Source organism: Arachis stenosperma, chromosome 6, assembly GCF_014773155.1.
Source record: "Arachis stenosperma cultivar V10309 chromosome 6, arast.V10309.gnm1.PFL2, whole genome shotgun sequence".
Taxonomy (NCBI): domain Eukaryota; kingdom Viridiplantae; phylum Streptophyta; class Magnoliopsida; order Fabales; family Fabaceae; genus Arachis; species Arachis stenosperma.
In genome coordinates, this window is record NC_080382.1 from 111,016,767 (window position 1) to 111,040,775 (window position 24,009).

General features: G+C 37.1%; 2 protein-coding genes and 1 long non-coding RNA gene across 12 annotated transcripts; 2 read left to right on the top strand and 1 right to left on the bottom strand.

The window, feature by feature from the left end:
* The first annotated feature begins 14,727 nt into the window (after positions 1–14,727).
* On the top strand, positions 14,728–17,644 carry LOC130935846 (zinc finger protein ZOP1-like). Its single transcript, XM_057865752.1, has 5 exons — positions 14,728–14,910; positions 15,424–15,624; positions 16,279–16,354; positions 16,814–16,909; positions 17,115–17,644. The coding sequence occupies exons 1-5, from the start codon at positions 14,902–14,904 to the stop codon at positions 17,480–17,482; spliced, it is 750 nt and encodes a 249-aa protein (XP_057721735.1). The 5' UTR covers positions 14,728–14,901; the 3' UTR covers positions 17,483–17,644.
* Positions 17,645–18,993: 1,349 nt separating this feature from the next.
* LOC130936045 (uncharacterized) lies at positions 18,994–21,496 on the top strand. Of its 10 annotated transcripts, none has more exons than XR_009068041.1 (5): positions 18,994–19,706; positions 19,935–20,007; positions 20,253–20,371; positions 20,471–20,759; positions 20,963–21,496. XR_009068041.1 is itself a non-coding variant. In XM_057866014.1 (5 exons), the coding sequence occupies exons 2-5, from the start codon at positions 20,002–20,004 to the stop codon at positions 21,128–21,130; spliced, it is 456 nt and encodes a 151-aa protein (XP_057721997.1). In that variant the 5' UTR covers positions 18,994–19,706; positions 19,831–20,001; the 3' UTR covers positions 21,131–21,496. The 10 variants fall into 10 exon arrangements, 4 of the variants coding, with proteins under 4 accessions (XP_057721997.1, XP_057721998.1, XP_057721999.1 ...); XR_009068042.1 differs by having other exon boundaries at positions 20,698–20,759; XM_057866014.1 differs by having other exon boundaries at positions 19,831–20,007; positions 20,597–20,759.
* A 535-nt stretch (positions 21,497–22,031) lies between these two features.
* Positions 22,032–24,009, bottom strand: LOC130933196 (uncharacterized). Its single transcript, XR_009067643.1, has 2 exons — positions 23,044–24,009; positions 22,032–22,599 (listed from the first exon to the last, which is right to left on the bottom strand). It is a non-coding gene; the product is annotated as an uncharacterized LOC130933196 (long non-coding RNA).

A 24,009-nucleotide genomic window follows, 5' to 3' on the forward strand; every position in this document is an offset into this window, starting at 1 on the left:
CAGCAAATAGAAATAGTAACAATCTATAGACATCCTGATCTACTTCCTTATCATGTATTATGTCAGTAATTTGTAAAAACTGTGCCAGAAACTCTGTAGGTTCTTCCTGTGGGAGACCGAAATACTGACAACTTTGCTGCACCATGATAATGAGCTGAGGATTCAACTCAAAACTACTGATGGAGAAAGGGAGATGACATGGATTTATTTTATTTATTTTATTATTATAAAGAGAATTTCGAAATAATAAAATAAAATAAAATAAAAAAACAAAATAAAAATAAAAATAAAAATTTGAAAATATTTTATGAAGATTTTTGAAAAAGTGAGGAGAGAGAAAGTGGTTAGGATATTTTTTTTAAAAAAAGTTATAAATAATTTTTTTAATCTTAAAAGAATAAGATTTGAAAATTTTTGAAATTGAAATCTGAATTTTTATAAAAAAAAATCGAAATAATTGCTTAAAAATAGTTAGAAAAGATTTTTTTTGAATTTTGAATTTTATGATGAAAGAGAAAAACACACAAAAGATACAAGACTTAAAATTTTTAGATCTAATGCTCCTTGTTTTCGAAAATTTTGGAGGGAAAACACCAAGGAACACCAAACTTAAAAATTTTAAGATCAAAACACAAGGAAGACTCAATAACACTTTGAAGACTCACAAGAACAACAAGAACAAAAGAAAAAACACCAAACTTAAAATTTTTAGAAAACCAAAAATAAATTTTCGAAATTTAAAGAAAATTAACAAGAGAACACCAAACTTAAAGTTTGGCACAAGAATTAATCAAAAAAACTTATTTTTGAAAAAGATTTTAAAAAGAAGATACCCAATTGCCAAAAGCATAAGCCAACGCTCTAGCCAACTGAGCTAGAAATTTAACGTGTTTTAATATTGTATAAAAAATATTTTTGAAAACTAAAAATTTGAAAAAGCACAAGGAAAAACATGAAAACACACAAAACAAGACAAACCAAAGATCAAACAAGAAAAATTGACAAGAACAATTTGAAGATCAAGGAAAAACAAAGAACATGCAATTCAAAAATTGAAAGATAAAGAAAAGCATGTAATTGACACCAAACTTAAAACATGACACTAAACTCAATGAAAAACTAACAATTAATAAAGAAAAATAATATTTTTGAAGAAAAAAATTATTTTTTTTAAAAAGATAATAAAAGATGCAATTCTAGTGACTCTAAACCAAAAAGACAAATTTTTCCTAATCTAAGCAACAAGATTCACCGTCAGTTGTTCAAACTCAAACAATCCCCAGCAACAGCGCCAAAAACTTTGTGCACGAAAATTACTTCACACTATGTAATTCCGCACAACTAACCAGTAAGTGCACTGGGTCGTCTAAGTAATACCTTACGTGAGTAAGGGTCGAATCCCACGGAGATTGTTGGCTTGAAGCAAGCTATGGTTATCTTATTATTCTTAGTCAGGATACCAATAGGGTTCTTTAATTTCAATTGTAAAAAGAATGAAAGGGCATAAAATAAATAATTGTTACGCAATAATGGAAAATATGTTGGAGTTTTGGAGATGCTTTGTCCTCTGAATTCCTGCAACATAATGCTTTCTCACTTTCATACATGCAAGGCTCCTTCCATGGCAAGCTGTATGTAGGGCATCACCATTGTCAATAGCTACTTCCCATCCTCTCAGTGAAAATAGTCCAAATGCTCTGACACAGCACGGCTAATCATCTGTCGTTTCTCGATCATGTCGGAATAGGATCCATTGATCCTTTTGCGTCTGTCACTACGCCCAACACTCGCGAGTTTGAAGCTCGTCACGATCATCCAATCCCTGAATCCTACTCGAAATACCACAGACAAGGTTTAGACTTTCCGGATTCTGAAGGATGCTGCCAATGGATTCTAGCTTATACCACAAAAATTCTAATTAAGGAATCTAAGAGATACTCATTCAATCTAATGTAGAACGGAGGTGATTGTCAGGAACACGTTCATGGGTAGAGAATGGTGATGAGTGTCACGGATCATCACATCCTTCATATTGAAGCGCGAATGAACATCTTAGATAGAAACAAGCGTGTTTGAATGGAAAACAGAAATAATTGCATTAATTCATCGAGACACTGCAGAGCTCCTCACCTCCAACAATGGAGTTTAGAGACTCATGCCGTCAAAGAGTACAAAATTCATATCTAAAATGTCATGAGATACGAAATAAGTCTCTAAAAGTTGTTTAAATACTAAACTAGTAACCTAGGTTTACAGAAAATGAGTAAACTAAGATGGATAGTGCAGAAATCCACTTCTGGGGCCCACTTGGTGTGTGCTGGGGCTGAGACTTAAGCTTCTCACGTGCCTGGGCTGTTTCTGGAGTTGAACGCCAGGTTGTAACCTGTTTCTGGCGTTGAACTCTAACTTGCAACCTGTTTCTGGCGCTGAACGCCAGACTACAACATGGAACTGGTGTTAAACGCCAGTTTACGTCGTCTATCTTCGCGCAAAGTATGGACTATTATATATTTCTGGAAAGCCCTGGATGTCTACTTTCCAACCCAATTGAGAGTGCGCCAATTGGACTTCTGTAGCTCCAAATAATTCATTCCGAGTGCAGTCCTTTTTCAGCCTAAATCAGATTTTTGCTCAGCTCCCTCAATTTCGGCCAGAAAATACCTGAAATCACAGAAAAATATACAAACTCATAGTAAAGTCCAGAAATATGAATTTTGCCTCAAAACTAATAAAAATCTACTAAAAGCTAACTAAAACATACAAAAATCTACATGAAATTACCCCCAAAAAGCGTATAAAATATCCGCTCATCAGCCATAGACCAACTGATAAGGGGACATGCCAATGGGAGTCTTGTACGCTGTCCGGTATGCCCAGAGAGCATCATCAAGCTTCCTAGACCAGTCCTTTCTTGAAACACTGACGGTCTTCTCTAGAATCCTCTTAAGTTCCCTGTTGGAAACTTTAACCTGTCCACTTGTTTGAGGGTAATAAGGGGTTGCCACTTTATGACGGACTCCATATCTCTGCAGAAGAGAGTCCAGCTGTCTGTTGCAGAAATGGCTTCCTCCATCACTAATGAGTGTCCTTGGGACACCAAACCAGCTAAAGATATATCTCTGAAGAAAGCTCATTACCACTTTGGCATCGTTGGTGGGCAAAGCCACAGCTTCCACCCACTTGGACACATAGTCAACTACCACTAGAATATAGTTGTTTGAATGTGATGGTGGGAAAGGTCCCATGAAATCAATACCCCACACATCAAACAACTCAACCTCAAGAATCCCCTGCTGTGGCATTTCATGGTTGGCAGGGAGATTCGTGGCTTTTTTACATCTATCACAGTATTTTACAAATGCTCTTGAGTCTTTGAAGAGAGTCGGCTAGTAAAACCCGCTCTGAAGGACCTTTGTAGCTGTCCTTTCACCACCAAAGTGGCCGCCACACTCAGAACCATGACAGTGCCAAAGAATCTGCTATTTTTCTTCATCTGGGACACACCTCCGGATGATTCCATCTGAACACCTTTTAAAAAGGTATGGTTCCTCCCAAATGTAGTATTTTGCATCAGTCAATAGCTTCTTCACTTGTTGCCTACTGTACTCCTTTGGGATAAAATTCATGGCCTTATAATTTGCAATGTCTGCAAACCATGGAGCCTGCTGAATGAGGAACAATTGCTCATCCAGAAACGTCTCAGTTACAACTGTGGGTGGTTGTACTCCTGCTTCAGGCTCAATTCTGGAAAGATGGTCAGCTACTTGATTTTCTGACCCTTTCCTGTCTTTTATCTCAATATCAAACTCTTGAAGGAGCAACACCCATCTGATTAATCTTGGTTTAGAATCCTGTTTGGTTAGAAGGTACTTCAAAGCAGCATGATCAGTATAAATAATAACCTTAGAACCAAGTAAATAGGACCTAAACTTATCAACAGTATACAAAACAGCTGATAATTCATTTTCTGTAGTTGTGTAATTCTTTTGGGCATCATTTAACACACGACTGCCATAATAAATGACATGTACAAGCTTACCATGCCTCTGTCCTAAGATAGCTCCTATAGCAAAGTCACTAGCATCACACATTAATTAAATGGTAGATCCCAGTCAGGGAGAGCTATAATGGGAGCAGAGGTAAGGTTTGCTTTCAAAGTTTCAAAAACATGCAAACAATCAAAATCAAAGATAAAAGGAACATCAGCAACCAACAGGTTGCTTAGAGGTTTAGCAATTTTAGAAAAATCCTTTATAAATCTTCTATAAAATCCTGTATAACCCAAGAAACTCCTAACTACCTTAACATTAGTTGGTGGTGGTAATTTTTCAATTACCTCCACCTTTGCTCTATCAACCTCAATTCCCTTACTTGAAATCTGGTGTCTAAGAATAATAACTTCTGTAACCATAAAATGACATTTTTTCCAGTTTAAAACAAGGTTTGATTCTTGACACTGTTTCAAGACAAGAGATAAATGCTTAAGGCAGGATTCAAAAGAATTACCAAAAACAGAAAAGTCATCCATAAATACCTCAAAAAACTTTTCAACCATATCAGAAAAATTGAAAGCATACACCTCTGAAAAGTTGCTGGAGCATTGCAAAGTCCAAAAGGCATTCTTCTGTAGGCAAATACTCCAAAGGGGCATGTGAATGCTGTCTTCTCTTGATCTTGAGGGTCCACTGCAATTTGGTTATATCCAGAGTATCCATCTAGAAAGCAATAAAATGCATGACCAGCTAACCTCTTAAGCATTTAATCAATAAAAGGCAGAAGGAAATTATCCTTCCTTGTAGAAATGTTGAGTCTCCTGTAGTCTATACACATCCTCCATCCTGTGACTGTTCTTGTGGGAATAAGCTCATTCTTTTCATTCTTGATCACTGTCATCCCTCCTTTCTTGGGAACTACCTACACAGAACTTACCCAAGGACTATCAGAAATAGGGTAGATAATTCCTACTTCCCATAGTTTCATTACCTCTTTTTGGACCACCTCTTTCATGGTTGGATTGAGTCTCCTTTGTGGTTGCACAACTGGTTTAGCATCATCTTCAAGGAGGATCTTGTGCATACACTTGGTTGGACTAATCCCCTTCAAGTCACTAATGGTCCACCCAAGAGCTATTTATGGCTCTTGAGTACTGAAATAAGTGCCTCTTCCTCTTCAGGCTTCAGGGAAGAGCTAATAATCACTGGATATGAGTCATTCTCATCCAAGAACATATATTTCAGAGAAGAAGGTAAGGATTTGAGCTCAAGCGTGGGGGCTTCCTCCTCTGCTTTAGGCATGTGAACCATAGCCTTCTGGGGTAGTGAATTATCAACTTCAACTAATTCATATTCAGAGATAGGATCCAGAATGTCATCAAGTACCTTAGCTTTCAGTACCTCTTGAACAAGTGGTTCAATAACATCTATTTTCATACACCCTTCAAAATCATTAGGGTGCTTGAGAGCTTCAAAAACATGAAGAACCACCTGTTCTTCATTGACCCTCAGGGTCAATTCACCATTTTGTACATCAATCAGAGCTCTACCTGTAGCTAAAAAGGGTCTACCAAGTATAATAAAGGATTTTACCTCCTCTTCCATATCTAATATAACAAAATCAACAGGAAAGATGAATGGTCCTACTTTAACAAGTAAATCCTCAACAACACCCACAGGTAATTTAATAGAAAGATCAGCAAGTTGAAGAGAAATATGAGTGGGTTTTACCTCCTCAATTTGAAGTTTTTTCATCACTGAAAGTGGCATGAGATTGATGCTAGCTCCAAGGTCACATAAGGCTCTCTGAATGGTGACATCTCCAATGGTGCAAGGAATTACAAAGCTCCTTGGATCTGGCATCTTCTCAGGAAGGTTGTGTTGAATAATGGCACTGTATTCCTTGGTTAACACCACAGTTTCTTGTTCCTTCCAATTCCTCTTGTGGGTCAACAGTTCTATCATAAATTTAGCATAGAGAGGCATTTGCTCAAGAGCCTCTGCAAAGGGAATGTTGATCTGTAGCTTCTTGAAGATATCTAAAAATTTAGAGAACTACTTTTCTTTGGAGGCCTTCTAAAGTCTCTGAGGATATGGCATTTTTGGCTTGTATTCAGGAGCCTTTGGCAATGTAGGATACGTGTCTAGAGAGTCAGGGAATGGGTTGTCTGCACGCTTTGGAGGGGCCTGCTCCACTTCTTCCTTTTTCTCCTCTAGAGCTTTCTTTTGAACTAGCTCTTCATTAGCCCTTGTCTCAGAGCCAGCTATTTTACCACTTCTCAATTGAATAACCTTGCAGTCTTCTCTTGGGTTCACCACTGTATCACCTGAAAATGTGCTTGCAGACCTCTCAGGTATTTGCTTGCTCAGCTGGCCCATTTGCACTTCCAAGTTTCTAATGGAGGCTCTGGTTTCCTGCATAAAACTCCTCATCATCTCCCAATTAGAATCTTCCTTGGATTTAGAGTTAGCCTGCTGAGGCTGAGATTGGCGATTATCGTAATTGTTCTGTTGGAAGCCACCCTGAGAATTATTGTTGAGATTCTGAGGTTGGTCTCTCCACCCAAAATTTAGGTGATTTCTCCATCCTTGATTGTATGTCTGAGAATAGGGGTTATTATTGGGATTTCTAGAACCACTCCCCATGTAATTGACCTGTTCAGAAGAGGATTGAGCATGATCATAGTTATCTTTTTGCACTAAATTTCCTGCCATGTCATAGGAGACCTCCTGAGGTGGATTTTGGGTATTGATAGCTGAGACTTGCATGCCACCCATGTGTTGAGTAAGTAGATTTATTTGATGACACATAAGCTTGTTTTGAACAAGAATAGCATTAAGAGCTTCTACTTCCATGACACCCTTCTTCTGAGGAGCCTCAGAGTTCACAGGATTCCTGTTAGATGAGTATAAATATTGGTTGCTAGCAACCAATTCAATAAGCTCAATAGTCTCCTCCGCTGTCTTCTTCTTGTGCAATGAACCTCCTCCAGAATTGTCTAAGCACATCTTGGATATTTCACTCAAGCCTTCATAAAAGATGTCTAGTTGAGTCCATTTGGAGAACATGTTCGGAGGGCATTGCTTAGTCAGTAGCTTGTATCTCTCCCAAGCTTCATACAGAGTTTCACCATCTTTCTGTCTGAAGGTCTGAACCTCCACCCTAAGCTTAGTTAGCTTCTTTGGTGGGAAAAATTTTGTGAAAAACTCAGTAACCACCTTGTTCTAAGTATCCAAACTCTCCTTGGATTGAGAATCTAGCCATAGCTTTTCTCCATCCCTCAGAGCAAACGGGAAGAGCATGAGTTTGTACACCTCTGGGTTTACTCCATTTGTCTTCACAGTATCACAAATTTACAGGAAACTAGAAATAAACTAATTTGGGACTTCGTGGAGAAGACCATGATACTGACAGTTTTGTTGCATCAGGATGACCAGTTGTGGCTTCAACTCAAAGTTGTTCGCAGCTATAGGAGGCACCACGATGCTTTTTCCATAAAGATCTGCAGTAGGAGCAGAATAAGAGCCAAGCACTCTCCTTTATTGCTCATTGTCATTAGGATTTGCCACATTGGCATTATCAGCATTGTTAGGATCCATAGTGGATTCTGCAACCTTGTAAAGTCTTGCCTGTTGTAAACGTCACCTAAAAGTCCTTTCAGGTTCAGGATCAAAGTCTAGGAGATGTTCCTTGTCTCTGTTCTTGCGCATAAACAAACAGAAGACAAGAAAAGATGGGAATCTCTACGTCAGAGTGCAGAGAATTCCCAGTGAGGTAACCTGTATAAAGAAATAAAAATACTAAATAAAATAAATAAATAAATAAATAGAAAAAAGTTAAAATAAAAATAACTAGGTAACACCAAACTTAAATTCAGAAATTAAGGAAAAATATTAGTGCTATTTATTTATTCATTAGATTTTTTTTGAAGTTAAAAAAAATAAAATAAAACTAATAAAATATAGAAAGATAAAAAAAATTGGAAAGAAATAGAATAAAAATAAAAGGAATTAAAAATAAAAAGTAAAGTAAAACAAAAGGACGAATGTTCTTAAAAAAATTCAAAAGTTAAATGAATTAAAAAAATAAAACGGGGGATGGGGTGACAATTAAAGAAAAAAATAAAAATAAAATTTAATAATACTAAAGCAAAATTTAAATAAAATTAAAACTAAAACGCCTAATCTAAGCAATCAAACAACTAATAATTGTTAATCATTATTAATCTCCGGCAACGGCGCCAAAAACTTGGTGTGGTGTTTCTAACCGGCAAGTGCTCCGGGTCGTACCAAGTAATACCTCAGGTGAGTGAGGGTCGAACCCACGAGGATTGATGGACTAAGCAATAATGGTTGACTGATTGGCTTAGTTAGGCAAACAGAAAAGAGTGTTTTGGTATTCAAAGAGCATTAAACACAGACAAATAAATAAGTTAGGAATAATATAATGAGAAAACAGTTAAGGCTTTGGAGATATCTATTTTCTGGATTGGCTTTTTTTACTAACTATTTTAATTATGCAAAATTTAATTCATGGCAAACTATATGTGACTAGACCCTAATTCCTTAGACCTTCCTAGTCTCCTCTAAAATTCATTAACTGCCAATTTCTTGGTCAATTAAATCTAATTAGAACCTGCATGATCAAATTCCAGTTTATATGCCACAAGAATCCTAATTATCCAAAAATAAGGGGATTATATGTCACGTATCCCGTTAAATACAAACAATTAGAAATTCAGGATAATATGCTTTCAAGCTGTTATTCAAGTAAAGAGCTTTTCCAAGTTATACAAGAACTCAATTAGAACATGGGTCATACTTTCGTTCCACCCAAATTCATAAAATAAAGAACGAAAATAATTATTGAAATATAAATCAAAACATAAATTAAATTAGAAAGAGCAAATGAATCAATCCATACAATAGACAGAGCTCCTAACCTTAACAGTGGAGGTTTAGTTGCTCATGATTGAGAGAGAAAATAAGGATTCCGGTAAAATATCTAATACGGAATGAGATAGTCTGGAATGAAAAATGGAATCCCTTTTTATAACTAATCCTAATTAATATAAAATCAAATATCTAAAATTAAGATAATATCTTTTCCTATTTTAAAAATCAAATTTGAATTTAAATCAAAATTAATTATAACAATCATCAAGTCTTCAATTGATGGATGGGGACCACTTGATTCCCTCACTCTACAGCCTCTGATCTGTGCTTTCTGCGCTGAAAACTGGGTCAAAAGCAGCCCAGAAATTGCCCCCAGCATTTTTTGTACATGGCGCATGTCACGTGGACGCGTCAGTCACGCGCACGCGTCACTGAGCAAATCTTCAAATCACGCGTACGCGTCAGTCACGCGCACGCGTCGCCATGGAAAGCTCCAAATCACGCGTACGCGTCAGTCATGCGTACGCGTCGCTTCTCGCTGCCATCTCCTTTTGTTCTTGTGGTGCAGAAACTCCATTAAATCCAGCCAAATGCTACCTAAAATAAACAAAATTGCAAAAGACTCAAAGTAGCATCCATATTGGCTAAAAGATAATTAATTCTTTATTAAACTCAATAAATTAGATGCAAATTCACTAGGAAAAGATAGGAAAGATGCTCATACATCACTCAGCAAACAGTATCTTACCGCTGCGTCAACCATAACGGTGATGTTTGCGAGGGGGAAGGAGTCCTTTGGACATGCCTTATTGAAGTCCAAGTAGTCGACGCACATTCTCCATTTTTCATTGGCCTTCTTGACCAAAACCACGTTTGATAGCCATGTCGAGTACTCCAGCTCCCTAATGAACCCCGCTTCCAACATGCTGGCCGTCTGTTTAGCCATCTCGTTAGTCCTTTCCTGAGACATCTTTTGTCATCGTTGTGCCACTGGCATAACTTCGGGGTCTACCCGTGGCATATTGGCCGGAGTCCAGGCGAACAGGTTGTCGTTTGCTCTTACGGCCTCCATGAGGGGTTCTTTTAGTTCATCGGGGAGGTTTTTGTTCACAAAAGTAAACTTTTCCTATATGTCGCCGACATGAAATTTCTCTAAATTGCCTTGAGGTTCTGGCCTCGGTTTGTCATCTACTCTTGCATCTAATTCAGCCAGAAATACCCCAGATGCCTCTCGACTTCTTTCTCAAGGAAAGACTGGCATTGTCGTAAGCGACTGCAGTTTCTAGGTCTCCCCTAATGGAACCAACGGTTAAGTTGTCAGCCACAAACTTCATTGTTAGAAATTTGGTGTATATGACCGCTGAGAATTCATTGATTGTTTTCCTTCCAAGGATGACATTGTAGGCTGCGGAGTCTCTCAAGACAACAAACTCCGCCATTTTCTCTGGCTCCAACGCAGATCGGGAGACTGATTATCCTGTCGGGCCTTATGTAGTTGTCACCCAGTCCAATGACGCCATGTTGGTGGGTTTTGAGATCGGCTTCCCTGAGTCCCAAGGTGTCGAACACATTTGTAAACATAATGTTGGAGTCCGCTGCTGTGTCGACAAGGATCTACTTGACTATGCCTGTCCTGATCATCGGCGTGATCACCATGGGTGGATTTTCGGGGTGATCGTGACACCGTCGGTCCTCTGGGTCGAAGGATATCTCGGGAGGTTCCTTGGACGGGGCCTTGGGACTTCCTGTTGGCACGGCCAGGACCTTGGCATCCCTCCTTGCTGCCGACTTCGACTTAGGGCACGCATCTTGTCCTACCACGATGTTAATAATGACCGTCGGGCCGTTGTCAGGGTTCCCATTGGATGTTTGCCTTGGCTTTACGGTGCAGCTCCAGTCTTCCTCAGATCGCTCACGTTCTCTTCTTCTTGGCTCCTTTATGAACTGAGAGAACTCAATTAGCTTACCTTCAAGAATAGCTTGCTCTAAAGGCATCTTTTAGATCAAAACAGTCTTGTGTCTTGTGGTCGAAGCCTTTGTGGTAGTCGCAATACAAGTTGTTGTTCCTTCCTGTCCTGTCTTTCAGCTGTCGAGGTTTTGACAGGATTTTCTTGTCCGCAATCTGTTGATAAACATTCACTATAAGGGCCGTGTGGGGGGTATAGTTCATGAACTTCCCCACCCGAGGAAACGGCTTGGACTGCTTCCTCGATGCCTCTTCCTTCAGTGTCTCTCATGGTTTGTCTGAATACATGGGTTGGCAGGGAGGTGGGTTGGTTGGTTGCCACTTATTGGTTGCCACCACTTGGCTAACCTCCTCATCATTGATGTACTCTCTTGCCACATTTTGGATCTCCTGCATGGTCTAGACGGGCTTGGTGGTAAGGTGCTTTCTAAAGTCTTCGTTTAGTAGGTCATTCTCAAGCATAGGCTAGCCACTGAGTCGGTCAGACCATCAATTTCTAGACACTCATCGTTGAACCTATCCAGAAACTTCCTAGTCGGATCCCCAACTTTCTGGGTGATACCCAGCAGGTTGATCGAGTGTTTGGCCTTGGCAATGCATGTGGTGAACTGCGCTAAAAAGATGCGGGATATGTCTGCGAAGGTCGTGATGGACTCTTGCGAAAGCGCGTTAAACCACCGTATCGCTGGGCCCGCTAGTGTCACACAGAAAGCTTGGCATCGGACTACATCGCCAACACACTCTAAGTTCATCCTGGCCTCAAAGGCCGTCAGATGCTCCTAAGAGTCCTTCATCCCGTCGTACCTCATGTTCGTAAGCTTGTCAAAGTTCTTTAGCACCCGGACCTTGAGGATCGAGGGATGGAAAGGGGTCACACCCATGATGATAGGATCTTGTCATCTTCTCGTTTTCTCTCTACGAGTCTCTCCGTGCTCCTCCGATCTATCTTGGGTGGTCTGTGACCGAACGTCAGTCTGAGCTCTTTCATCGTTCCTTCGGGGGCTCTTCTCCCGTGGTTCTGGCCTCCTTAGAGGAGGATCGGGTGCGGGATAGACTGGGACGAGAGTCCCTACTATGCTCGGGATGATAGCAGTCCCTCGCCGCCAGCTCTCTTTCGAGATTCTGCACCCAGTGGCGCAATTCCTGCATGATCTTTGCACTGTCGTCACCTGTTCCGCCAAAGGGATGTCTCTCGTGGGAGCTGGAGGGTGGGTCATTTCTACAGGATCGCGCTCCCGTGCACTCATGGGAAGAGGCGACAGAAGCTAACCTACTCATCTGGCGAGTTCCCACTTCCTCGCACGCCTCCTCTTCTTCTTTTCCCAGAAGGAAATCCATCTGTGTCAGGTCTCCACAGACAGCGCCAATGTTTTGTCTGCTCGGGTGTGTGGTGGATCGGGACGAACTGATGTTGAGTAGAGACTTGAAGGGGTTAGGACCTGAGCGCGAGCTGTGAGTCTGGAGGATGTTGTGGACTGGGATCCGCGAGGTGACAATGTGGTGGGGCCACCTGCAAGGACTCCGACGCTCAATTCAGTATCGGTACAAGAGGCAGTGATTTAGGGTTAGAGTAAGTGACCTACCTCTGGGGTAGGTCCCTCTCCTCTTATAGTCCGTACTCAGGTGGACCCCTTGTGGCCAGGCCCACCTTCCTAGAAGCTTTTGCTAGCTGTCCAGGTTCCACGTGGATGAGGAAGGGAAGACAGGTCCCTTCCTAGCTCGGATTGTGTGACCCGTCGGGTCAGCCGCTCAGGCCCAGACCCGGGTCGCTGATGGGTTGAGCCGGAACAGTAACTAACTAACAAACATATCAAATTCCACTAGCCTTTGTACTCTCTCCTTAACCCATCAATAATATAACTATCAAATTTCTCAAACCATTCATCCAGATCACTCCTTCATTAAAATTATCATTAGTATTCTTACTACACAATTCAAGTCCATCATATACTAAACGAACTTCAAATTATTCCATAAAACTAACATTCAATTATCTCGATCAACTCATCAAAATCAAGTATACCTCCTATGAGTGTTTATGGAAGTACTTAGAAATTGTCTATTATGTTATCAAAGAAGATTCAAATTCACTTCCTTCAGGAATTTGTCACAAACTCTTACGGCATGTTTAATTTGTCTTAAAAAATTGAACACAAAGGTATAGAAAAACAAAGAGTATATACCCCATTTGATCTCCAAAATTCAAATCGTGCATTAATTAAATCCCTGACTTTCATAAATGACCGCAGACGTGAAATTGCCGCTGGAGGAGAGGAGCGGTGTCACAATAGCGCCGAAGCAGAGACATCTTCAGGGAGAAGGACACGGCGTGCGGTCGGACAAGAGGCCAAAGAGACTTCCAAGTCGAATTAGGGGTCACCGATGAAGACGATACTCTGGTTTTTCAAATCGGGGGAGGCACGGTGATGGCCTTGCGTGGCAATGCCCATGCGACAACAACCATGACTTCAGGAGATGGTTAGGGGCACAGAGTGTGAGGATCGGTCTCGGCGTCTTGCAACATGTGGTGAAGGAGTCTCCTGTGGCAATATCTTCTTGGAATAAAGGGTGATGGAGAAGAAGAAAGGGGATATGGAAACTCCAGGTCTCAGCAAGGATGAGGCAGGTTTCAGGTGGGTTCTCCTTGAACGACGTCATTTTTATATTGTTAGCATGAAAGTCAGGAATTTAAGGGACTATTAAGACGGAAGCACTATTAAGATGGCAGTTTACTCGAGGACAAATGGAGACTCACGTCTTTCCATTTAAGGGACGTAGTTGGACATTTACGAAAGTCAGGAATTTAATTAATATGCAATTTGAATTTCGGAGACCAAATAGAACATTTACTCAAAAAAACAAAACATGTTTAATTGTTAGGATAAAACACGGAAGAAGAAAAACTTGTAGACCCAAACTTAATAAAGTATTTTGGATTAGATCCTTATTTTTCCTTCATAATTCTGAATTTACTTTTCTTCTACTTGTCCTTGTCCTTTCTCGTCACTACCTCCTCCTTTGTTTTTGCTCTTTGTTACTTTACCTCTTCTACTTTTTTATCATTTTATACTTTTTCTATATTTTGATTTCCTCTTCTTTTATCTTTTTTTTTTTCACTCGTCTTCCATAGTACTCTTCTTTTTCCCTGTCTCTCTTTCTTTTCTCTTACATATGAAGAGAACATTGAAAATAAAAATAATTAAATTAAAAATGTTGGCCTAATAATAAAAAAAATGTAAGTTAAAAAAATTTTATATTTTAATTAAAATTGACAATTTTAGTATTTTATACATATTTATGTGGCTTGCCCATTCTAATCAGAAAAGACTATCTTGCAAGTTGAAACACATACTAAATAAAAATTCACATTATATTATATGGATTTTTTTTTTTTTGGTTCACTACGGTTAAAGCCAAATTCAAATTCAAATTCGAATGTGGTTGTTTGGTAGACATATGATATGTCATTTTTTTTTCATCTATTACTCGGTCATTGCCAAGGATCGATCCCAGATGAAAAATATTGAAAAACACTATATTTTGCCATTCAACTAAAGGCTCAGCGGCATACAATGTGCCACTTTTTTTTCTTTGTCAGAATATAATGTGCCACTTGAATCAGGCCTCCTACCAGTTGGCGGCTTATGATTCTTTTTTCATTTTTTTTTTTGGTCATGATTCTTTTTTCATTTTGGTCAGACCTTTATGTTTTTTGGGCCTAGAAAACTCTCTTCCTGACTCTATTACAAATCTAATTTTGGACCTAGATCAGCCCATAAAATATTACGATGCCCAGTACCGAGATTGAACTCTTTGGCATAGGCCCATTAAAGAATACAATGCAGTAGTTCGTTTCCGTCATTGCGGTGTCTCTCACGTCTCGGACCGAGTTTTCGAGCTCCTCTTCTTCGTTGTCAAGGTTTTGAAAGTTGAAGACATTTAGAGACGCCTAGTTTCAAAGTTCCAACCACTCCAAGCTTTTGAGAGCTTAACCTACATCTCCGAAATCTCTTCGTACCCTCCTATTCGGAACCCTAATTTACTGCCATGACGGAAGTAAACGCCCAATTTTTATTAATTTAATTTCCCTAATTATATTCCATGCTTTAGCTTTCTCTATTTTTTCTTTTAAATTTACGTTCTATGTTCCCGCATTCAAAGTTACCTTTCCCGTGTTAATTCTCAGTTGTGATACTAGATGTGCCAGCTTTGGTACCTAAAAGCCAAATTAATGTAATATTATTCTGGTTTTGTAAATTATAATAATTCATAGACGTGTAGTTTGATAAAACTGTAAGCCGTGTCTATTTCACTACATTGTTAATATGATATGACTTCTGATTGCTAATGTTGTCAAGTCAACAAATATTTTCAACCGAAGGTAGTTCTATTGTTTGCATTATATGATCCTGCTTCCTTCGTTAGAGAAGTATGCAAATATTAACGTGGATTATTGAGATGTGGTGGTTTGTTCACTTTTATGATGTGTGTAAGTTAGACTTGTGAGTTGTAATGGATTTTGATTGGAGGCACTTTGTTATTGATTACATTTTATTTTTTTGTTCTCAGTACTGGGTGAGCCAGGGGAACAAATGGTGTGACTTTTGTAAAATTTATATATCGAACAATCCTTCGAGCATTAGAAATCATGAACTTGGTCAACGCCACAAAGATAATGTTGCCAAGAGGCTAGCTGTTATGCGAAAGGAGAATGCTGCTAAGGAGAAAGAGCAGAAGGAAACAGCTCGCGCCCTTGAGCAAATTGAAGTGGTAAGATCTTTTTACACTTCTCTTATTGGTTAAAATGATGCTTACTGTCTCTTTCGTCCATTGTTTCAAAAACCCTTTGAGTATATGCTAGCTTCTGATATAGAAGCGTATGATTTATTTCTATGTATATGCCTTTTGTCTAGTTTCACTGGAAAGCTTGCTTGTGAATTAGTAATCATTGCATTTGAAAGAAATGGGATAGCATTTGTTGTGAAAAAGTTAAAAAAGAAAGATGATAAAATCACCTTAGTCGGTTGTTTAGTAATAAGAGTATATCAGATCCAGGGCTGTCCAATAGATAGATATTAGATGGGGTTAGAAAATTATATACAAAACCATTTTCATAACTTAGTTTTAATAGCTTGTCTACGACCATGATTTATGATAATAAACAGTATCTTATGTGATCCACATGACTAATGCATAACTCACAATTCCACATGTATACTATTGCTTATAGTCCAAATATAAGACCTGATTTCAGAACAGCCTTCAAATTCCAAAGGGACTATACAATTTTTGCAACTTCGGATTAGGAACTCAAAAATAGGTTGTACAGGATTTGGAAATATCTAGACAAGTGTTAATGTTTTATATGCATTTACACTCATATTAGATGTATAACTTTTGTTATATCTGTGTTCTCTTTTGCAGAAAGCACAGCGCAGCTATCAAAAGGATAAAGCAAAGTTTGAGGAAACCAGACAATCTCATGAATTGGATGACCAAGGTTGTAAGTATGAATTTTTGTTTATTTATTTTCTTGATACATGTCTATTAATAATTAATTGGCTTAGTCTGATAGCATTCTGTAGGTATCCTAGAATTAACTCATAAATAAAAGATAAGAAAATAAAAACTGTTGAATATTTGCGATAATATCGAAAATTAGATATGTTTTCATGTCACACCAAGATCAATGAAATGCAAAAATTAGTCGAATAATTATTAACCTTTTTTTCCCCTTAGAGAAATTTGGAACTGCTTTGCCTTTTCTCATATTGTGTATCGTTATTTGTTCTGAGTTGAGATTTAAACAAAAATACATTTTTGCTGCTGTTACGGATCGATAAAATATCCACTTAGCTTTATATACTCAACTCATGTAACTATGCATTGCGAGTTTCAAGCGTATTTTGTCATGCAATTCTATTTTATGCATACCTGATGTTGACTGCATAATTTGCAGAATGGCAGTTCGATGATAATTCAGGTTACTACTACCATAAAACAAATGGATTTTGCTATGATCCAAAATCAGGGTTTTACTATTCTGATGCTCTAGGTTTGGGCCTTATTCTTCTCCTTTTCTCATTTTACTATATGAACTATGAACTAATATTATATTGATTATTTGATTTCGTCTGTGATTAAGTGACATTACACACGATTTCTATAAGTGAATATCGTAGATTATTTAAAACCAAATGGTATCGTCTGCAATATCGCCTTCAATGTAATTTACACCTTTACTCAAAAAATTTCAACAGGGAAGTGGGTGACTTGGGAAGAAGCATATGCCTCACCTCAGTTTTCGTCAAATGCTGGGATCAGTGGACCAAATTCAAAATCTTTGTCAACTTCACAATCAAAATCAGTCAAAAAGAAAACTGAAAATAAATCTCAAAATGGACCTTCACCAGGGCCAGTTGTTAGTTATTCTTTGAATCCCAAAAGAAATGTGAAAGGTACCCCTTCATCTCTTACTGTTCGCAAGAGAAAGAGACCTGAAGAGAAGTGCAAAGCTAAGGTTATCCCTGAAGAAGAGAAAGCAGCTCTTAAGGCAAGAGAAGCTGCAAGGAAAAGAGTAGAAGAGAGGGAAAAATCCTTGCTTGGTTTATACAGTAAACCTTACTAAGTTTGGAAAATTACGTTAACACCCTTCCTCTTCACCCTAATTTTGTGGGTTATACTTCCTTTGCCTTGTTCCGTTAAGGTAGATGTTGTAATTCTCCTTGTGATTACACCTTGTAAAATGTGATTGCACCTTGTAAAATTAATATGTTTCATTTCTTTTATACTTGTATATATTTTTTGGCCATTTTGCATGCATATTAGTCTCGCTTATAATTTTTGACAATGATTACATGTCACATCACTAATGTGGTTTTCACATGCTTTTGAGCATACTAAACTGTACAAAATGACAATATAACAAGATTTGCTTCTGCCAATATAACTTAAAACTGTATAACTAAGTATCTTTTTAATATTATCTTTTATTTAGTTTTTAGAAAAGAAAAAAATAAAAAACAAATAATTTTTTTAACTTTTTGAACAATTAGTATTTAAAAGTGGATATTTAAATTAATAATAATAAATCTTTAAAAAAATTGATTAAAGGTCGAAAGTTAAAGGATAATTAGCATTTTTAAACTTCCAATTAGCATGAAAATAAATTTCCGTATTGGTCTCAAATTATTTGATTTAATGGGTCAATACATTGTGGTTGTTATCGAGCCGTGATATAATATTTTAAAGAAAATGAAAAATAAATCCTTAATCTTTTATGTTAAATACAAATGAATTTTTTAAGTTTTGTAAATAAGGGATATATAGATTTCTCTGTACTGAATTCAAACCATCTGATAGAAAAATCTGTGTCTTCTATTTATTTAAGTTAGATATTTACTTATATTTTAGTTTGATAAGTGATTTATTTGTCTTCTATTTGTATTTTTATACTATAGAATCTAACATAAATCACACTCATTTCATGTGTCACACGCCAATCAATAATCCTAAAGAACTTCATTTCGCATTTATACTTAGGTTATAATCAAACACAGTTTAAATTATGGTGTTTGCTACGGTACGATGATAAATTTATACGTACCGATATAATAAAAACGTGGACAAATAACAAAACGCTACGTGAATTATATTATCTCCATCAGCATTTAATTTTTATTTTTTAAAAATATATATCTTAACATTATTTTTACTAAAATACCCTTATAATTTAATAAAAATAAAAAATATTTTTTATATAAATATATAAAAAGACTTAAATGTCCTTTTTTATGTTAAATAAAAATGTTCATTTTAAATTAATTAAATTTTAACATTCAACTAACTTTAATCTTATATTTTAAAATCTTAAATAATTTAAAAAAACAAAACAAAAACACATGAAAAGAAAAAAAATTAAAAAAGTTGTTCATCTAACTTCGTGTTCTTCGTCTCCTCCCTCCTCTTCCTTCTCTCTGCTAAAGAGAAGAAGAAGAAGCCGTCTAACCTAACCTTTTTTCTCGAGTTCCAATCAGTACTGTTTCTGTTGGATCCACAGAGACGGCGGCACCGGGGTTTTCTGCTTCCTCTCTTTTGTCAGAGCTGCTCACCTTCTCCTCTAGTTGTGCGTGGTTCGAATCTGTTGCAGCTGCGAGAGACGAAGTCCGCCATGTACCACTGCTTACTGCTTGCCTGAAGCTTTCCTCTGCTCTGCTCTGCTCCGCTGCACTGAAGCGCAGCAAGTCCATCGCCGTACCAAGAAGATCCCGCTCTCTCCTCGACCCTGCTATCTCTTCTGACTCCGTGATTGCAAATTGGGGCTGGGATTTTGTTAAATATTAGCATGCTTTAGCCTTGCTCATGCCATTATTAATTGGAATTTCTTTGAACGGAACATGATTTTAATCACATGATTGTCTGAATTTTAATCACTTTTTTTGTCTGAATTTTAATCACTTTTTTTCCCTATTTGATTCAATCTCTTTATTTTGTTTCTTTGTTCTTGTCAATATTATCAATGCCTCTGTTATTGGGATTTCTCTGTTTTGCCAAAAATCTGTAGTATGGTGAACTTTTTGGTTTCATGGATGCTTATCCTTTTTCATATTTTAATAAGTATTTATGTACTTAGAAGAGCAATTGAATCTGGTTGCAAATTCGGGTTGTTGGTGGAAGGAATGCAAATTGGGACTGGTTTTCTAGTTGTTGGTGGACTAGCCTAGCTTGCTGAATTGATTAATTCATTAATAGAAGGGAGTGGTGTCATAATCTGCATTGACTCTGAAACAAGAAGTGATGTCTCGGTTCCTTCAGTTTCTCTGTGTCATCATAGCAGCTTCGCATGCTATTAGGTTTGCCACCAACTTCTCTGTTCTTGTAGAACACCCTACACAACACCCAATCTTCTTGTATGGACAGAAAAAAGAGTTAATTAGATGCTATCATAGTTAATTCGAACCTATGACTATGCTTCAGAAAATGGCCGAGGGTTGTGAAAGCTTCAATTTTTACCATCATTCAATTGCCTCTTTTTCTTTTATTTTTTGCTGCTCCATTGAACTTCAAAGTGTTTGGACTAGTTGATGGAGTACTCCCACTTGCTTGATAAAGCAGATTAGTGTGAGGATCTATACATGCGGCTTGTGTATGCATGTGAGTGTTTTCTCTCCTTTTAATCCTTCTATACAATAATTTTATTTTATTTGGAGATAGTGGAGGAATAGTTAAAGATTTAGGCGAATGAAATTAAGAACCTCTATGTAGCATTTTAACTAGTGTTGACATGTGATCAATCAACAATGTAAATCATTTGAGCTTAAACATTTTATTGATATGACTTATGCATGTGTTTTACGACTGTTTTTTTTTTTACCTTTGTAATTCATTAATCATCACAGCATCATGGGCTGTATCTGTTCACTATGCATACCCAAGAACATGGAAGCCTTTTAATCCAATCCTTGGAGAGACCTATGAAATGGTTAACCATGGTGGAATCACTTTTCTTTCAGAACAGGTATCTTTTCTTCTAGTTGAGTAGGTTTTGTAAGGCATATTTACTTTAATTCCATATAAGCATTTGATTTGTTATAGTTGATGCCTTGATGCTATTAAGGTCAATGATTGATTCAGTTCTTAGCTACTGATTTTTCAAAAAGAAATTACCGGACAAATTTCTTTGCCGAGCTATTGATTCAGTTCTTGGCTATTGATTTTTGTTGTTGGATCTCAACAACAAAAGATTCAATTCTGACATTGGCGTACATGGCCAAGCAAATTTTCCATCATTTGTGACTCATCATGATGTTCATCCATCACCACTACCTATGCATTTGTTTCAAGGTGTTCTTTCTATGCTAACTTACAACCAAGTCATGGAAGTAAGTTGCAAGAAATTTCAGAAGGTCAATATTCTTAACTCTTTGGTTCCGTTTAGTAATTGTATCAATATTTTTAAGGAATGAAGCAAATAGTTAAACAAATGCTCCTCTCATAAGATAAAATTTGTACATTTTCTATCTATCCAAAGGTTTAGAACAATGAAGGATAATTTTTCTTAATTATAGTTTGTGTGTCTAACTATACATTTGGTTTTGAAACTTTATAGGATAGTACCGATGACTCAAACCATCGTTCAGGATCAAATGCATCAGACAATAAGCCTTTCTATAACTTCTTAGAAGTTAAGGATCCAGAGTGGGGGAAGGATGCACTTGGATCACATCATGGCACGAAGCAGGACGCTACGGCCTTTGATCTTAGCTTGAAGCTTTGATTCTAGCAGGAAACTGTGAAGCAGTAACAATGGCTATGATGAGTATGCATTTATAATGGTTTTCTGCTTGAAATCCAACAATGTTAACAAGCTAAGAAAAAGTGAATAGTTTCCTAGTCTTGGTTGAGGCCAAGGTAACTCGGAATTAAAGATAGAAGAGATTTGTTACATTAGAGACCATGCCTTTGGATTCAAGGAAACTGGAAATCAAAGATAAGAAGAAATCTTGCATGGAGATTTCATTTGACCTATCTTAATTTCGATAGTTATGGTTTTATTTTATTTGAGACTTTTAATTTGGTTACATTACATGTAATTCTATAGTTGCTCTATAGTCTTAGTAATGAAATTTTAAATTCGATGACACTCCACAAGTCTTGGTTCCTACAAGGGGTTTTGTAGCGTGAAAATGCATGACTTTTATTTAAGAATTAAGTAAGAATTAAGAGGAATCTTATTTGGGACGAAATCATTTTAAAAATTTTGTTTACTCTTCAAAATTTTCACTAAATTTGTTATTTCCTCAAAATAGGGGGGTAAGTACTCCTTTATCATCTTCTTTCTTTTGCCCTTCTTCACATTTCACAGAGAATAATTAAAGTTACTTAAAATGAAATTAAATATGCCTCGTATTTGGTATAATGTTCTCAAAATATATAATTCCAATATGAAATGAAACTAAACGTATTCAAATTTAACTTTCTTTTCGTAATATAAATCAAATTTAACTACTAGTGCGGTTTATAAAATTTGATTTGACAGTGTTTTCTTTTGAATATACGTGTAATGTATATGTGCAAAATGATCGAAATACAATCAGACTGTAATGTTGAAAAATATAAAATAATGTATGGTGAAGAGTGAAACTTCATCTATCTTTATATGTCACTTTAAATGGCACTTTCTCAAAAATGAGCAGGAACCAATCTTCCCTTTCGTTATTCTTGAATACAATTTACAAAATCTATAGAGCGTTTTACAAAATCTATAGAGTGTTAATGGTTAAAATCGCAACCTGGCTAATTAGGACTGGGGAGCTTGAAGGATTAACAATAAATCTTAAAATGACATTCAAAGGGATTTCTACCTTTACTCACTAGTTAACCTGTCCTACTTGAACCAGAGACTTGATATCTTAGCAAAACATTTTCTTTGTCTCAGATATCTCCAATAATTAAGGTCAAGGAAATTTAGTGGAGAGGATTAGATTGTTGTAGCTGGTAGAAGTGTGGAGCAGCCTCCAAGAGCCCTGATCTTGGAGTGCATGTCGAAGATCCCCCCTTCTGAGAGCTTGCACAATGTCACTGTACTATCCAACAGTAGAAGATATCATTATATTAAAACTTCAAAGGCTGATAAAATTTTATCTGAATGTGAACTATCAAAGGAATTTGTATTCTTTATCTTTGCTCCAGCAAGTTTGATTGCTTCTGCAGTTCTGTACATATCATCTGTACCTATTGCAAAATCTGTAAAGAAACAGATGACAAATATATCAGAGAATTACTCTTCATTAACAGGCATAAAACTTTTAATAGAGAAACATAAGTTAGGAAGCATTTTAGTGGGAAAAAAAGACTTGTATAAGAGATATTCACACTTATAATGAAAACATCACAAACTAAGACATGTCAAGCAAACATTTATATGCACTATGATAGATTATGCCTAATAAAAAATTAGTGCTTATATAAAAGCTCTACTTTTCCAATCATTTATTCAAAACAGAAAAAGCCTTTCATGATAACTACAGCATTGAAATTTTGTATTGTAGGACTAACAATAACAATAATTGAAAAGGATGGGAGTTTATCATAACATTTATCATAACATTTTAAAAGCCTTGTACCACTTGAAAAATTTATCACAACATTTTAAAATCATGGAACAAAAGAAGATATTTAGAAGCAAACCTCCTATAATTTTTTTTTCTCATGAATTCAAAACATCAAGCCATGAACCCAAAATAAGTCACAGAAATCTCTAGTACGGAACAATAAAATGGCCTTCTAAAGAGAGTCATTTTCATCTTAGTTCGCCAACCATACAAGAAACTGAAGGAACCGAGACATCACTTCTTGTTTCAGAGTCAATGCAGATTATGACACACTCCCTTCTATTAATGAATTAATCAATTCAGCAAGCTAGGCTAGTCCACCAAGAACTAGAAAACTAGTCCCAATTTGCATTCCTTCCACCAACAATCCGAATTTGCAACCAGATTCAATTGCTCTTCTAAGCACATAAATACTTATTAAAATATGAAAAGAGTAAGCATCCATGAAACCAAAAAGTTCACCATACTACAGATTTTTGGCAAAACAGAGAAATCCCAATAACAGAAGCATTGATAATATTGACAAGAACAAAGAAACAAAATAAAGAGATTGAATCAAATAGGAAAAAAAGTGATTAAAATTCAGACAAAAAAAAAGCGATTAAAATTCAGACAATCATGTGATTAAAATCATGTTCCGTTCGAAGAAATTCCAATTAATAATGGCATGAGTAAGGCTAAAGCATGCTAATATTTAACAAAATTCCAGCCCCAATTTGCAATCACGGAGTCAGAAGAGATAGCGGGGTCGAGGAGAGAGCGGGATCTTCTTGGTACGGCGATGGACTTGCTGCGCTTCAGTGCAGCGGAGCAGAGCAGCAGAGGAAGCTTCAGGCAAGCAGTAAGCAGTGGTACATGGCGGGCTTCGTCTCTCGCAGCTGTAACAGATTCGAAGAACGCACAACTAGAGGAGATGGTGAGCAGCTCTGACAAAAGAGAGGAAGCAGAAGACCCGGCGCCGCCGTCTCTGTGGATCCAACAGAAACAGTACTGATTGGAACTCGAGAAGAAAGGTTTAGGTTAGACGGCTTCTTCTTCTTCT